The sequence below is a fragment of the Pelophylax lessonae genome, assembly GCF_965119305.1.
Source record: "Pelophylax lessonae genome assembly, chromosome: 11".
Classification (NCBI taxonomy): domain Eukaryota; kingdom Metazoa; phylum Chordata; class Amphibia; order Anura; family Ranidae; genus Pelophylax; species Pelophylax lessonae.
In genome coordinates this window covers 210,761,972-210,777,192 of record NC_138778.1, presented here as the reverse complement: position 1 = coordinate 210,777,192, position 15,221 = coordinate 210,761,972, and the positions used below count along the sequence as shown (strand labels likewise).

The window sequence follows — 15,221 nt, the reverse complement described above, 5'->3', positions numbered from 1 at the left end:
CACAAAAATGTATTAATATAGACATTCAGGTCAAACAATATACACAGAATATATCCTCTCCCTTTCTTCTCAGATAAACATTATAGTATCATTTCTGTTTCTCAGTCCGGGGATAATGAATACCTGTCACCTTCACCCACATTTTCCATTTACCTCCTATAAACTCACAAAACAAACAAACAGAAAAGAAGAAAAAAAAAACCCCACCCCAATGGCACTGTCTATCCACTTAACCACTTGCCGACCGCCGCACGACTATCTACGTCGGCGGTCAGCCCCTCACAGGCAAACTAACGTAGGGCTACGTTGCTTGCTTGTGAGGGTCTAGGGAGCGAGCGCGCGCCCCCGGAGGCGCGCTCCCGCTCCCGCGTGGTCACGGACCCCCCCGCGCGTGTGACCAGCGGACCCGATGTCCGCCGGCCACTCGGCGATCGGCGGGGGAGAGGGAGAATGTCAGGCAGCTTGTGTAAACAAGCTGCCTGTCATTCTCCTCGCTGCAAAGACACTGATCACATGGATCTACTATGTAGATCCGTTGATCAGTGTCCTTACAGCTGAAGCCACAGCCAATCACAGTAGAAAGCACGCCCCTAGGGACACACACAGCCCCTCCCTCCCAAATAAAGTTAACCCCTTCACTACCAGTGTATTTTTACAGTAACAGTGCATATGTATAGCACTGATTACTGTAGAAATGTCACTGGTAACCCCAAAAGTGTCAAAAATGTCAGTCAAGGGTCCGATCTGTCCGCCGCAATGTCGCAGTACCGCAAAAAAAATCGCAGATCGCCGCCATTACGCGTTAAAAAAAAAACAACAAAAATGACAAAAATCTTTCCCTTTGTTAGTAAACGCGATAACTTTTGCGCAAACCAATCAAAATACGCTTTTTGCGATTTTTTTTTTTACCAAACATAGGTAGCATAAAACAAATTGGCCGAAAATGTTAAAAAATTTTGATTTTTACATTTTTTTTGGGGGGAATTTCATATAAAAAAATGTGAAAAATATTGTTATTTTTGCAAAATTGACGCTCTTTTTTTGTTTATAGCGCGTGATCAAAAAATCGCACAGGTGATCAAATACCACCAAAAGAAAGCTCTGTTTGTGGGAAAAAAAGGACGCCAAATTCGTTTAGGTACAGCGTCGCACGACCGCGCAATTGTCCGTTAAAGTCACGCAGTGCCGAATCGCAAAATACCCCCTGGTCGGAATGGGGGTAAAATCTTCCGGGGCTTAAGTGGTTAAAGCTCTTATCCCATAAGATTCCTTCCCTCTTCCGAGAGAATAAACATGTTCCTTCCTTCCCAGGTTTGATTATATCTCTCTCTACACTGCCTTGCTGTTAGTATCAGATCTTCCATCTTATTTATTTCTTCTACCTTATTTATCCAGTCTTTTACTTTTGAGAAATACTGTATGTTTTAATTTTGTGATTGGTACTAAAAATTAATGTAACATATAAAGCAGAAGGTGTTAAACTCACAAACCTACATTCCCTTATCAAATAATCTAGCTATGTCACATACTTTATTATTGTGTGTATGTATGTGTGTGTATATGTATGTATGTATGTGTGTATATATATATATATATATATATATATATATGTATGTATGTATGTATGTGTGTGTGTGTATATGTATATATATAATATATATATATATATATAATATGCACCAAGAAAAACCCAGGACCCGCTGCACCAGTGTAGGGTCTGACAATGGGTCCAAGGATTTCATTCCGATACCTAATGGCAGTCAGGGTGCCATTGTCTAGCTTGTACAGGTCTGTGTGTCTATCCATGGATATGCCTCCCAGACCATCTATGAAGGCTATGGGAAAGGAAGTGAAGGTAAATATCCCCAATGGGAGGAGGATGGCAAAAATAAACCTTACAGGGGTTATAACCCTCCCTTACAGGGGTTATAACCCTTGCCTTCAGTTCTACTTTACTTACACTTACACTGGTAACTGAGAAAAGCAGGGGGCTATGGTCACCAGGGATATGCCAACCTGTTGAGGTTGCTTTACTAAGGAACAGGATTGAAAAGCAAGAGAATTAATGCATTAAGGCCCCTGTAAAACACATCAAATATTATTTTAATAAAATGTGACATTACAATAAGACAACTAACATTCTAGTTGAATGGTTTCTAAAGATTTATTCCTATTTTCAGAAATTGAAAAGAGAAAGAGAACAAGAAAAAAAAGAAGGCTTACGGTGGATGATTTAAAGCAGATTTCGAGCAACTTCTTCCGTCAGCAACTAGAAGACACTTCAGATACCCTGACCACCTCAGATATTGCTCCCACCACACGCTGCATGATGGAGTGGAAGAAAACTGGAAGGGTTCCGTGGCTGCTGTCCGAGCCAGCTCAGCCAATAATCAGTGCTGACCTTCAATTGGTAAGCAGTCTGTAAATTTTATAATCCCCCAACTGTGACTTCAGAGATCTCTTAAAGAACTTTTTCATTTTAGATTTCTTTAATAATATACAATACTGCAATCGTATATGATTTAGTCATTTGTACAGCTTTATAAATATTTTCACTCAAAAAAATAAAACTAAACATTATAGATTTAGTCTATCTTACCAGTTGATTTTGCAGTGGAGTAGAATAATTATCCAGTATGTCTAATGGTCCAGTCATCTCAATCTTCAGTGTTTATTACATTGCTATTCTGCTATTCGCTGGCCAAAGTGAGACTACCATAACCCTGTAATAAGAAGGTTTATACTTACACCTGGGTAAATCATCCTTGTCTTCATGACCCCTGGGTGCTCACACTCCCCCGCGGGACACATTGGTTCATTTTGTCAACCCCTACATTTCTAAAGGACACAGCAGTGTTGTAGTGGTCGGTGAGAGGGACCGCATAATCCAGTGGAGGGGACATTATTCGACTTACCCATAAGGAGCTGAGATCAGTGGCTATCATGAAGATAGTGAAAATGTAACCCATCAGGCATGCAGGTATAAACATTCTTCTTTTACAGAAATATTCTAGTATCACTTCGGACAGCTGGCGACAGGGTCTGTTGAAAGCTAATTTCTGGGCACACAGCGATACACAACTGAAATATAATGTTAACTTGCAAAAGATTTGAAATTTTGTTCAATCAGCCTTGTGATTTTGGGTGTTTCTGATAGACAACCTAGCCAAGTCAGCAATTAATAAATAAAGCCTAATTGAGCAACCACCCTTCCTATTACTGGGCAATGATGGAGCAACAGCACACTGATGAGGGCATGTGTATGTTTCACCTCACTGTGTAAAACAAAAGTGTCCTGATGGTTTTGCACAAAGCAAAACAGCCCCAATCCTCCTCTTCTAGGGGTCCCCCGCTGATGCTCCTGGCTCCCCCCCTTTCAATTGCCCCATAGCAAGCTGCTCGCTATGGGGGCACTCGTGCGGGCTCGCTCTCGAGCGAGGCTATATGTGTCCATTGAGCATTCAGCCCCGCTCTCTCATCACAGCATTTGATTTACAGCAACAGGAACCAGTGGCTTCCGCTGCTGCATCCATGTCCAGTGAGGAGGGACAGAGTGAAGAGAGATGCTGCTCTCAGGCACTGTGCTGGATCGAGCTCATGCTCCGGTAAGTATAAGAGGGGAGTTGGGAGCTTAGTACAAAAGGTTTTTTCACTTTAATACTTAGAATGCATGAAGGTTAAAAAAAAAAAAAACCCTTTAGAACCACTTTAATACAGCTTTAAGGGTCAACAGTGTTGTTATCCTGTTACAGAAAGTGGAAAATCAACAGCTCTCCTGTTGGGGTCAACAGGTAGTAAAACAAGTGTGATTTGACAGGTCCAAATCGCATGACAAGTTGCAACCTATTGTCGCCAATGGAACTGTTCAAATCTGTGCAACACTGACTTTGCATTGCGGCGCCAATTTAAAAAAGTAGGTCCTGCACTACTTTTGCCGATTTGAGGTGTGACTTGCATGAAATCGCATACGTCAGCCAAGTCCCACCTGAAGTCGCATTGACATGCGGCTTTAAAATTTCAAGTGAAGTGCGATTTTCAAGTGAAGTCACACAAATTCAAAGTCAGATTTGCTGTGACCGGGGGCTAAGAAAAACAAATGCTGTTTTAATGGTAATGATAGACGGCATCCTATATATTGTTTTTCTTTTGCCTCTCGGTCCAACTCAAATTTTATAACAAATATATCACAGGAAAGTCAAAAATCCCATTTAGATTGTATATTTAATGTCTCTCTTTACTGCAGACTTTTGCATGTATACTAATATAATTCTGTTTAGCTGTTTACATTTTAGATTGTATATTTAATGTTTCTCTTTACTGCAGACTTTTGCATTTATACTAATATAATTCTGTTTAGCTGTTTACACAAAACCATAGATCAGTTTTTCCAAATAAGAAGCAGTCGCCTGCTAGCAAAAAAGCACAAGAAACACCAGCACAACCTGAAGTTGAAACATATCAGCAAGATCAAGAAGAGCAGGGTAAGAATATTATGAACAAACTGCTTTATAGTGTAAGTGATGAATGTGTGGGTAGATTGGGTAGAGGATTTCACTGTATCCTGCAGCAAGGAAATTCAGATTGGAGCTGGATTCTGTTGTTCTTGGAAGAAAATGTTTCTTGCTTAATATCCGTTCCTCATTTGCAAGACATTGATTGCCTATTCTTCTAGTCATTCCAGATCTACCACAGCCTGAGGCTGCTTCAGTGACAGATGTCAGCTCCCACTACACTGAAGAGCCCTTAGAAATGCCTGAATTGGCATGCATTGACCAGACAGTTGACCATGGGAGCAGCCTGGTACAAGAGGTGAGGTAATTCTTTGGTAAAAAGGAGATGTTTCTTTTGTTTCACATTCAGCGTGTACATCTGAATTCAGTCTGTATCATCTGTTGAAGTACAGGGGGTTGTCTGTGTTACTAAGGTATGCTCTTTTTCTAAAGTAATGAATGACAGCAAATACTGTACTACAGTTTATACATATCAATTTCATAAACCAAACTTTGTTATTCACCTTTTAAAATACATCTGCCTCTTGCATATTTTGACACTTATCCGTGTTGGGAGCCGAAATACAGTCTGTTGCACCTCCCCATTGGCCAGTAAGGCTACTAAGCAGAATGATAAGCCAATAAAAAGCCTCTGAAGGGGATAGACTAGTTCTGTTAGGAAGTGACAATGGATACGTGACACTATCTCAGGTAGTGCCCATTCCATTTATTATCAATTTATTCCTTTTTTTCCCCTTCTCCTTTTTTCTATAATAATACTTTGGTATAATCGAGATCTATTATTATTTTTAGATACACTATTTATCTCTAAGCTCCTGATGAGTGGAGGGAGGTCCACGAAATACGTAGAGCCTACATTTACTCAGTTATATATTCAAGTGTTTTAAGTTTCCAGACCATGTATCTATAGAGAAATTGGTGTGATATGTAACCTACTATTTTTATAGATTTTATTGTATATGTAATAAGTGTATTTATCCTTATTTGCAATAATTGTGATTTATAAATATGGTTTAATAAAATTGTACAATTGATATTATGTCAGCTTTCTATGGGTCCCCTCTGGGTTTTTGCATGATATTCTCATTTGGAAACTTATATGCCTGGCTGCACTCATTTAAGGTCCCGCATTTCTTCTCCTTTTACAATACAAATTTAGGGATGGAGGCAACCAGACATACATCAAGACTTTTTTATGTGGCAGATCTCTTCCCCCTTTTTTCTTAGGAAGTGACAAGATTTGCATTTGAGTGCAGCCTGAAATTCAGGGCCCCATGGGTGCTGAAGCATATAAAGTCAAGGGTGCTAATGCCTACTTCACATTTGGGGGCCAGCTAACTAGTTGAGCAGCAAGACTGGGTTCCTTGAAAAACAAAATATTGAATTTGCATTATTTGCTTATAAATATCATATCCCCAGGAGCCAACTGAGAGCATTGAAGACACTGATGAGCACCGATGGACCAAAAGAACACAGAAGATGCTGAACTGCTTAAAAGTAAAAATCAAGTTTTTCTTTTTTTATATTCCAAAAAAAAAGTATTGTACCAGAAAAGTAAGAATCAGGTTTTTTTTTTTTTATATTCCAAAAAAGAATTGTACCAGAAAAGAAAGAACCCGGTTTATTTTTTATATCCAAATAAAAATATTGTACCAGAAAAGTAAGAATCAAATTTTATCACAAGAGTAAAAATGAACGTTAGGTTTAAAGGTAAATTAAAAAAAAACTAAGTGTAGTTTCTGAGTTGGTGAAAGCCAGCGTATGTTACCTCTCCCCTGCTGCTGACAATCATCTGTTTTCCACATGCAAAAATGTAGATTTGAGTCATTTTGTGCTGCATTAAAGCCCATAACTTCGATATGATTTAATTCAGGTCAAAACTGCATTGAGCCAACAAGGTTTAGGTATATCAGACTACTTTCTGAAACTTGGAAAACATTTAGTAAGGTCATAGAGAATTGTCTACATATGAGTTAAAATGACCACTTATGGTCTCTATCTGAAGCCTCTGTGAGAGGGTGACCACAAAGGAGCACAAATGTGAGACAAGTACAGAGCATTTTATAATAATAATAATAACATAACATAGTGCCACCTGCTTCTTCGATCTAAATGGTCTTCAAACTGCGGCCTAGGGGCCAGATGAGGCCCTTTGCTTGCCTCTATCCAGCCCTTGCAGCACTATTCATCCCACTAACACGAGATGCTGCTTTGACATCAACAATGGGGCATAATTAGAAGGTGTTTAGTGTATTTATATTGGACTTTCTGTTTGTTTTTGCATAAGAGTGATTTAAGAAGGTATTTGGATAATTAATTTCTAGAAGGCTTATAATTATATTGACATTTGATTTGTACGACTGTTGGTATTGTAAAAGAAACGTCTAAAAACGAATAAAAATTATTGTGGGAAAAAAAATAAGATGGAACACTGTTTACTTCCACTGATGTATGAAAAAAAAAATTAAAGTCTACAGGACTGTAAACTGGCCCTTTGTTTAGGAGGTTTGGAGACCCCTGATCTAAATGAAGGTAAACTCCCAAGACGGCAGATTTCTTCAATATGTGACTACTAACAATCTTGCCAGTATGTTTGTCCTATTTGCTTTTTTCCTGCCTGATCTTCGGTTTCTTCCACAGAAAATGAACCAGTCTGGAATCACCTCATTTAGTTTACATAAAATGTGTGAGAGCGATAAGAAGAAGCAGGCATCTGCTAAGTTCTACAGCCTCTTGGTGCTAAAGAATCAGAACGCTGTCAGGATGGCACAGAACACTCCATTTAGTGATATCATTGTCACCCCGGGCCCCAGATTCCACAGCCACTGACTTACGTTTCTGTAACTATATGCTTCTTGCTTTGTAATATGCATGTTTTCCTTGTGGTTCTATATGTTGTCAGTATTATTATTATTTAACATTTTGTTGGTTCCTCTGCAACACCTTAGATTCGTTTTCATTTTGTGTTATCAATATTCGTTTTCATTTTGTGTTATCAATATTCGTTAAAGTGTCTCTTAAGCAATGGTTTCGTCTCTGAGTGTTTTTATTTTTTTTATTTAATATTGTGAGTTAACGGGATGGGTATTGCAAAAGTGTAGTTCACCTAGTATTGGGCAAAGGTTGCCATCATCTCTTCACATATTGTAGCATCACGTATTTCCCAAGGCAACCAAAAATATTCAAACTCTTAGACCCCGTTCACACTAGGGCGAGCTCACAGGTCGCGGTGCGCAGCTCGCACCGCGACCTCGGAGCGGCCGGCACGGACTTCATATCTTTGAAGTCAATGCAGGTCGCTCCAGGTCGCCCCAAAGAAGCTCCGGACCCTTTTTCTAAGTCTGAGCGACTTGTGTCGCTCCTATTAGAACGGGTCCACAGCTTCTCTATGGCAGGCGACCTACGGCGACCTGTCAGGCGACCAGGTCGCCCCAGTGTGAACGGGGTCTTAATTGTATAAAAACATATATATTTATGTTTATTTTTTGAAAAGATAAAATGTAAATATTAAACAGTGCTTGCTATATACCTGTTATACATATCTAAATTTCCATACATGTGCTAATCAACTAAACATAGTTATACATTTGTAAACCCAAATACTAATTATTAGTGTAATGAAACAATGTCCACACATTAAAAACAGCAAAAAATATATATATATGTCCCCACCAAAAAAAAAAAAAAAAATCTTTAAAAGATGTTAAGAACAAGCAAAGTCCTTAGGATTGTGAAGAAAAAGTGCTTCTGCGAATACGACCCTCTTAATGCTGTGCCACCTTGTGCTCGTGTAATATCAATCACACTCGCTAGATTTCAATATCCCCCTTACTGTATAGCAAGAGGAGCCAAAAGTGCTTTGTGGTCACCATGGGACCTATCTGGGTCTCTCTCCAATGATCCTTGGTCTGGTTGTTGTCCTCTATTCTATAAGTCCTTATTCTGGTCCTCTTAATTCATTGGCAGAAGTCGTTTGTAAAATAAGAAGGTAGAGGAGTCCTCTCATAGTGAAAACCTCATATGTTTTTTAAAAGTTAGCGAGTAAAATCATTACAAATAAAACTCCATATGAGTAAAAAGCATTGGTCTGGTATATGTTTAGCAGGACGGACTCTGCCTCGCCTCTGCCTGCGTAGCGGCTACAGACTGGAAGTGACATACCGGAAGTTCTGCTCGATGCATTTCATCATCAAAACCTGCTGTCCTCAGACGTGATGTAAAATATCTTTAAAATGACCTAAAGTGTATTTGTTTGCGGTTTTTCCTGCTAGGTTGTTTTTAAATGCATACATAAGGACCCTTTCACACTGATACACTTTTGATGCCTTCCCATTGACTTGCAATGAAATGTGCTTTTGAAAAACTGCACCAAAGATGCAGCATGTGGGACTTTACAAAGCGCAGCGCTCCTGAAGTGTGAAGAGTTCCATAGGATTTAAAGCAATTCAATTGTCAATGCATTTTTCTAAAGGGTATCAAAAACTGATCGATGTGAAAGAGCCCTCTTACCATAGGCCAGTGACATCACTGAGAATACAGCCTATCCATTCACTAGAGACTGGTGACATCACTGGGAATACAGCCTATCCATTCACTAGGGACCGGTGACGTCACTGAGAATACAGCCTATCCATTCACTAGAGACTGGTGACATCACTGGGAATACAGCCTATCCATTCACCATAGACTGCTGACATCACTGAGAATACAGCCTATCCTCACTAGAGACCGGTGACATCACTGAGAACACAGCCTATCCATTCACTAGAGACCGATGACATCACTGAGAATACAGCCTATCCATTCACTAAAGACAGGTGACATCACTGAGAATACAGCCTATCCACTCAATAGAGACCGGTGACATCACTGAGAATACAGCCTATCCTCTCACTAGAGATCGGTGACATCACTGAGAACACAGCCTATCCATTCACTAGAGACCAGTGACATCACTGAGAATGCAGCCTATCCATTCGCTAGAGACCGGTGACATCACTGAGAATACAGCCTATCCATACACTAGAGACCGGTGACATCACTGAGAATACAGCCTATCCATTCACAAGAGACCGGTGACATCACTGAGAATACAGCCTATCCATTCACTAGAGACCGGTGACATCACTGAGAATGCAGCCTATCCATTCACTAGACCGGTGACATCACTGAGAATACAGCCTATCCACTCAATAGAGACCGGTGACATCACTGAGAATACAGCCTATCCTCTCACTAGAGATCGGTGACATCACTGAGAACACAGCCTATCCATTCACTAGAGACCGGTGACATCACTGAGAATACAGCCTATCCATTCACTAGAGACCAGTGACATCACTGAGAATACAGCCTATCCATTCACTAGAGACCAGTGACATCACTGAGAATACAGCCTATCCATACACTAGAGACCGGTGACATCACTGAGAATACAGCCTATCCATACACTAGAGACCGGTGACATCACTGAGAATACAGCCTATCCATTCACAAGAGACCGGTGACATCACTGAGAATACAGCCTATCCATTCACTAGAGACCGGTGACATCACTGAGAATGCAGCCTATCCATTCACTAGACCGGTGACATCACTGAGAATACAGCCTTTCCACTCACTAGAGACCGGTGACATCACTGAGAATGCAGCCTATCCACTCACTAGAGACCGGTGACATCACTGAGAATGCAGCCTATCCACTCACTAGAGACCGATGACATCACTGAGAATGCAGCCTATCCATTCACTAGAGACCAGTGACATCACTGAGAATGCAGCCTATCCATTCACTAGAGACCGGTGACATCACAGAGAATACAGCCTATCCATTTACTAGAGACCGGTGACATCACTGAGAATACAGCCTATCCATTCACTAGAGACCGGTGACATCACTGAGAATACAGCCTATCCATTCACTAGAGACCGGTGACATCACTGAGAATACAGCCTATCCATTCACTAGAGACCAGTGACATCACTGAGAATACAGCCTATCCATACACTAGAGACCGGTGACATCACTGAGAATACAGCCTATCCATTTACTAGAGACCGGTGGCATCACTGAGAATACAGCCTATCCATTCACTAGAGACCGGTGACATCACTGAGAATACAGCCTATCCATACACTAGAGACCGGTGACATCACTGAGAATGCAGCCTATCCATTCACTAGAGACCGGTGACATCACTGAGAATGCAGCCTATCCACTCACTAGAGACCGGTGACATCACTGAGAATGCAGCCTATCCACTCACTAGAGACTGGTGTATTCACTGAGAATACAGCCTATCCATTCACTAGACCGGTGACATCACTGAGAATGCAGCCTATCCACTCACTAGAGACTGGTGACATCACTGAGAATGCAGCCTATCCATTCACTAGAGACCGGTGACATCACTGAGAATGTGGTTGAATTAGTTTTATCCTCAAAAGAACTCGCCTTCCATTTTTTATGTGACTAATGTCCTTTTCTCCTGCAGATGGCAGTATAACTCTTGCTTATTATCATCAAGTTGTGTCCCTTAGTGTACTGTAGTGAGTACAAAAATCCTATTCTGTCACAAGATGAGAATTCTGTTACTTTTAAAAATTAAAAAAAAAACAACAATCTTGTTTCCATCATTTCACAAAGGGAAAAACCATAATAGGAAGTATTTCTATGCCAAAACCAGATCCCGGATCTTTATTAAGTTCTGTTTACCCTCTATGTTTACTGCCAGCTCATACTCCAGCAAACATTACATATCTGTTAGTAGCGATAATCTCTGGAAACTACAGCTGAGATTTTAGAAACCAGTATTTGATTCTGATATCTGTCTTGTATAGAGCAAATCGGTAAGTCATTGAAATTATTAAAAGTGTTATTTTTTTTTTGGGAGGGGGGCACTGATGGCCTTAAATATGTACTGGCATTTCACATATAGCTTGCAGGATTTGTCAGAGAGGTCTTCCCACCATAGTTTTTGTCATTGCCCTTCACTCATCCTGCAAAAATTCTAGTAACATGAAACAATCCCTATATAGTTCATACTTTACTGATGAACTGCCCAAAATATATAATATACTGTTTGATGATTCAATATCTTAGTGTATATCAAAAACCGTAAAATACAAGTTTGGTATTCAGAGAGATCTGATCTTGTGAAGTGGAAATCTGAGAACTTTTTTTTTTTTTTTTTTCATTTTGGATACAGTGGGGTTAGAAGTGGAAGTTAGAAAACGTTTTTTTTTTTGTTTTTTTCTTTTGTTTTTTTAATGCTGTAATACTCTATGGTGAACACCAGGTGGCACCATAACAGACTATGCATACAGTCCTAAAGGTAATCTTATCCAAGAGAAACCTGCAGGCTGCCAGTGCGGTTGACATCCACAATTGACCATTGCTTGGCTCTCATGCAGACCTGCTTGCTTCAATACTTCACTATCTCAGTACACAGGTAAGAAATAAATTAAATACACTTACTATATATATATATATATATATATATATATATTCTTATTCTGGATCTGAAGTTCAGAGAGTATTGAAGCTATACGGTGTCAAGCAACTAGCATTGCCAGAGAGTTGTCAGCAATGGCAACCTCTATTTTGATCTTTTTAAATGTATATTGGAACCTGTTTTTTGAGTGAGTATCTTATTGGTACAGGCTGTGGTCATTGGGTTATTGGTACAGGCTGTGGTCATTGGGTTATTGGTACAGGCTGTGGTCATTGGGTTATTGGTACAGGCTGTGGTTATTGGTACAGGCTGTGGTCATTGGGTTATTGGTACAGGCTGTGGTCATTGGGTTATTGGTACAGGCTGTGGTCATTGGGTTATTGGTACAGGCTGTGGTCATTGGGTATCGCATCCCTATATACATTCTCTGGTCACTTTATTAGGTACACCTCGCTAGTACCAGGTTGGACCCCCTTTTGCCTTCAGAACTGCCTTTATTCTTCGTGGCATAGATTCTACAAGGTGTTGGAAACATTCCTCAGAGATTTTGGTTTATAGTGACATGAAGATTTGTTGGCTGCACATCCATGATGCAAATCTCCTATTCCACCATATCTCAAGGGTGCTCTATTGGATGAGATGTGGTGAGTGTGGAGGCCATTGGAGTGCAGTGACCTCATTGTCATGGTGAAGAAACCAGTGGTGAGATGATTGGAGCTTTGTGACATGGTGCATTATCCTGCTGGAAGGAGCCATCAGAAGATGGGGACACTGTAGTCATAAAGGGATGGACATGGTCAGCAACAATACTCAGGTAGGCCGTGGTGATTCCACAATGCTCAATTGGGCACAAAGTGTGCCAAGAAAATATCCCCCACACCATTACACCACCAACCTGAACCGTTGATACAAGGCAGGGAGGATTCATGCTTTCATGTTGTTTACACCAAATTCTGACCTTCTCATCTGAATGTCACAGCTGAAATCGAGATTTATCAGACCAGGCAACGTTTTTCCAATCTTCTATTGTCCAATGTTGGTGAGCCTGTGCGAATTGTAGCCTCAGCTTCCTGTTCTTAGCTGACAAAAGTGGTTCCAGGTTTGATGTGTTATGCATTCAGAGATGGTATTCTGCACACCTTGAGTGGTTATTTGCGTTATTGTTGCCTTTCTATCATCTGAAAGCAGTCTGCCCAGTCTCCTCTGACATCAACAAGGCATTTTCCTCCACACAGCTGCCGCTCACTGGATATTTTCCCTTTTTCCCACCATTCTCTGTAAACCCAAGAGATGGTTGTGTGTGAAAATCCCACAAATACTCAGACCGGCCCGTCTGCCCCCAACAACCACCCCATGTTCAAAGTCATTTAAATCCACTTTCTTTGCCATTCTTTTACTCAATTTGAACTTCAGCGAGTTGTGTTCACCACATCTAGATGCCTAAATGCATTGAGTTTCTGCCATGTGATTGGCTAATTAGCAGTTTGTGTTACCAAGTAATTGAACAGGTGTACCTAATAAAGTGGCCGGTGAGTGTATATTACATATGGCAAATCACATCCTTTTAAATGGATAAGGGATTTTTTAGGTGCCAAAAACGCATGCCACACAATCTATCACATAAAATAAATGCTAATCTTTATCACATTTACAGGTACAAATAATAATAAAAAAAAAAAAGACTCAATAGTAACCCCTGTATCACCAGGGTATTGCTAGGTACACAAAAAGACATGTCAATGCTTATTGCCACTTAGCATAGCAATATAACAGGGGTCTCCAAACTTTTCAACCAAAGGGCCAGTTTATTGTCCTTCACACTTTAGGAGGACCAGATTGTGGCCAGTGGGGGCACAAAATATCCAGGGCCATGGCATCAATGAGAATAAATATGGCTTCAGGGTTGGTGGTCAATAGGAGGAGGAGTAGTGCCCCTATTAGTAGGAGGAATAGTATCCCATTATTGGTATCGGTGGAAGAAATAGTGCCTCATTGTTGGTGTCAGTGGGCGGAATAGTGCCTCATATCAGTGGGAGGAATAGGGCCCCAAGGGCCAGATAAAGACTAGCAAAGGGCCACATCTGGCCCTTGGGCCGCAGTTTGGAGACCCCCGCAATATAGTACAAGCAGAAAATACTTTCACTTATTTTTGATCAGTTCAGTATAGAAGGTTTCATTGTATATTGGCCGTACCATCTTGCTACTTCAGGAAAGCAAGACACAATATTAACCCCTTGACACCGATGTAACGCAAATATGGAGGCCTTTGATTTCAAGGGGTTGTATGGGGGTGATATGCAGCTGCAGGCATCACCCCAGTACCGTTTTTTTTAGAGCTGATGGTCGGCTTTCTTGTAATAACAACCGATGCAGCTTATCAGCCGCATTGCTGTTATTACAAGCAGCGGGAGGGGACATCCCCCCCTCCTACCGTCTTCCGCGTCTCACCTGGGCTCTCCTGTCTCACAGGAGGCCCGAGCAACCAGCCAGTGCGTCCGCTGGCCGGAGACTTTAACAAATCCGGGAATCTGCTTTGATCTGCTTCGAATCCAGTAACCCGGAAGAGGTCATGACATTCCTTCCGGTTTACAGAAGACTTAAAGGCGCCAGATTTAAAAAATGACCGTTTTCGAAAACAGCCAAACTTGGTGTTTTAAATGCTTTTAAGTGCAAAGGAGGGATTTGGGGTCTTATAGACCCCAGATCCCTCCATAAAGAGTACCTGTCACTGTCTATTAGTGTCACAAGGGATGTTTTGTATTCCTTGTGACAGCAATAAAAGTGATCAAAAATAAAAAAAAAAACTTAAAGGGACAGTGTAAAAATAAAAAAAAAATGTAAAGCTCCCCATCCCTCTGTACTCGCGTGCAGAAGCGAATGCATATGTAAGTCGTGCCCACATATGTAAACGGTGTTCAAACCACACATGTGAGGTATCAGGCGATCATCAGAGTGAGAGCAATAATTCTAGCCCTAGACCTCCTCTGTAACTCTAAACTGGTAATCTGTAGAAATGTTTAAAGCGTCGCCTATGAGGATTTTGTAAGTACCAATGTTTGTCGCCATTCCACTAGTGTGCGCAGTTTTAAAGCATGACATGTTGGGTATCTATTTACTCGGTGTAACATCATCTTTCACTTTACAAAAAAATTTTACGTTTTTTTTTTTTTTTTTTTTAATTCATGAAAGTGTATTTCTTTCAAGAAAATTGCATTTGAAGACCGCTGCACAAATGCAGTGTGACATAAAATATTGC

At 40.7% G+C, this 15,221-nt stretch overlaps 1 protein-coding gene across 1 annotated transcript in view; it reads left to right on the top strand.

The window, feature by feature from the left end:
* RAD21L1 (RAD21 cohesin complex component like 1) overlaps nucleotides 1-7,417 on the top strand; it is a 35,638-nt gene extending 28,221 nt beyond the window's left edge. The window contains exons 8-12 of the mRNA XM_082272881.1: nucleotides 2,181-2,410; nucleotides 4,358-4,481; nucleotides 4,682-4,809; nucleotides 5,931-6,008; nucleotides 7,152-7,417. Coding sequence (XP_082129007.1) covers nucleotides 2,181-2,410; nucleotides 4,358-4,481; nucleotides 4,682-4,809; nucleotides 5,931-6,008; nucleotides 7,152-7,340 — 749 coding nt within the window. The 3' untranslated portion in view covers nucleotides 7,341-7,417. The remainder of the gene's footprint in view (nucleotides 1-2,180; nucleotides 2,411-4,357; nucleotides 4,482-4,681; nucleotides 4,810-5,930; nucleotides 6,009-7,151) is intronic.
* Nucleotides 7,418-15,221: the final 7,804 nt, after the last annotated feature.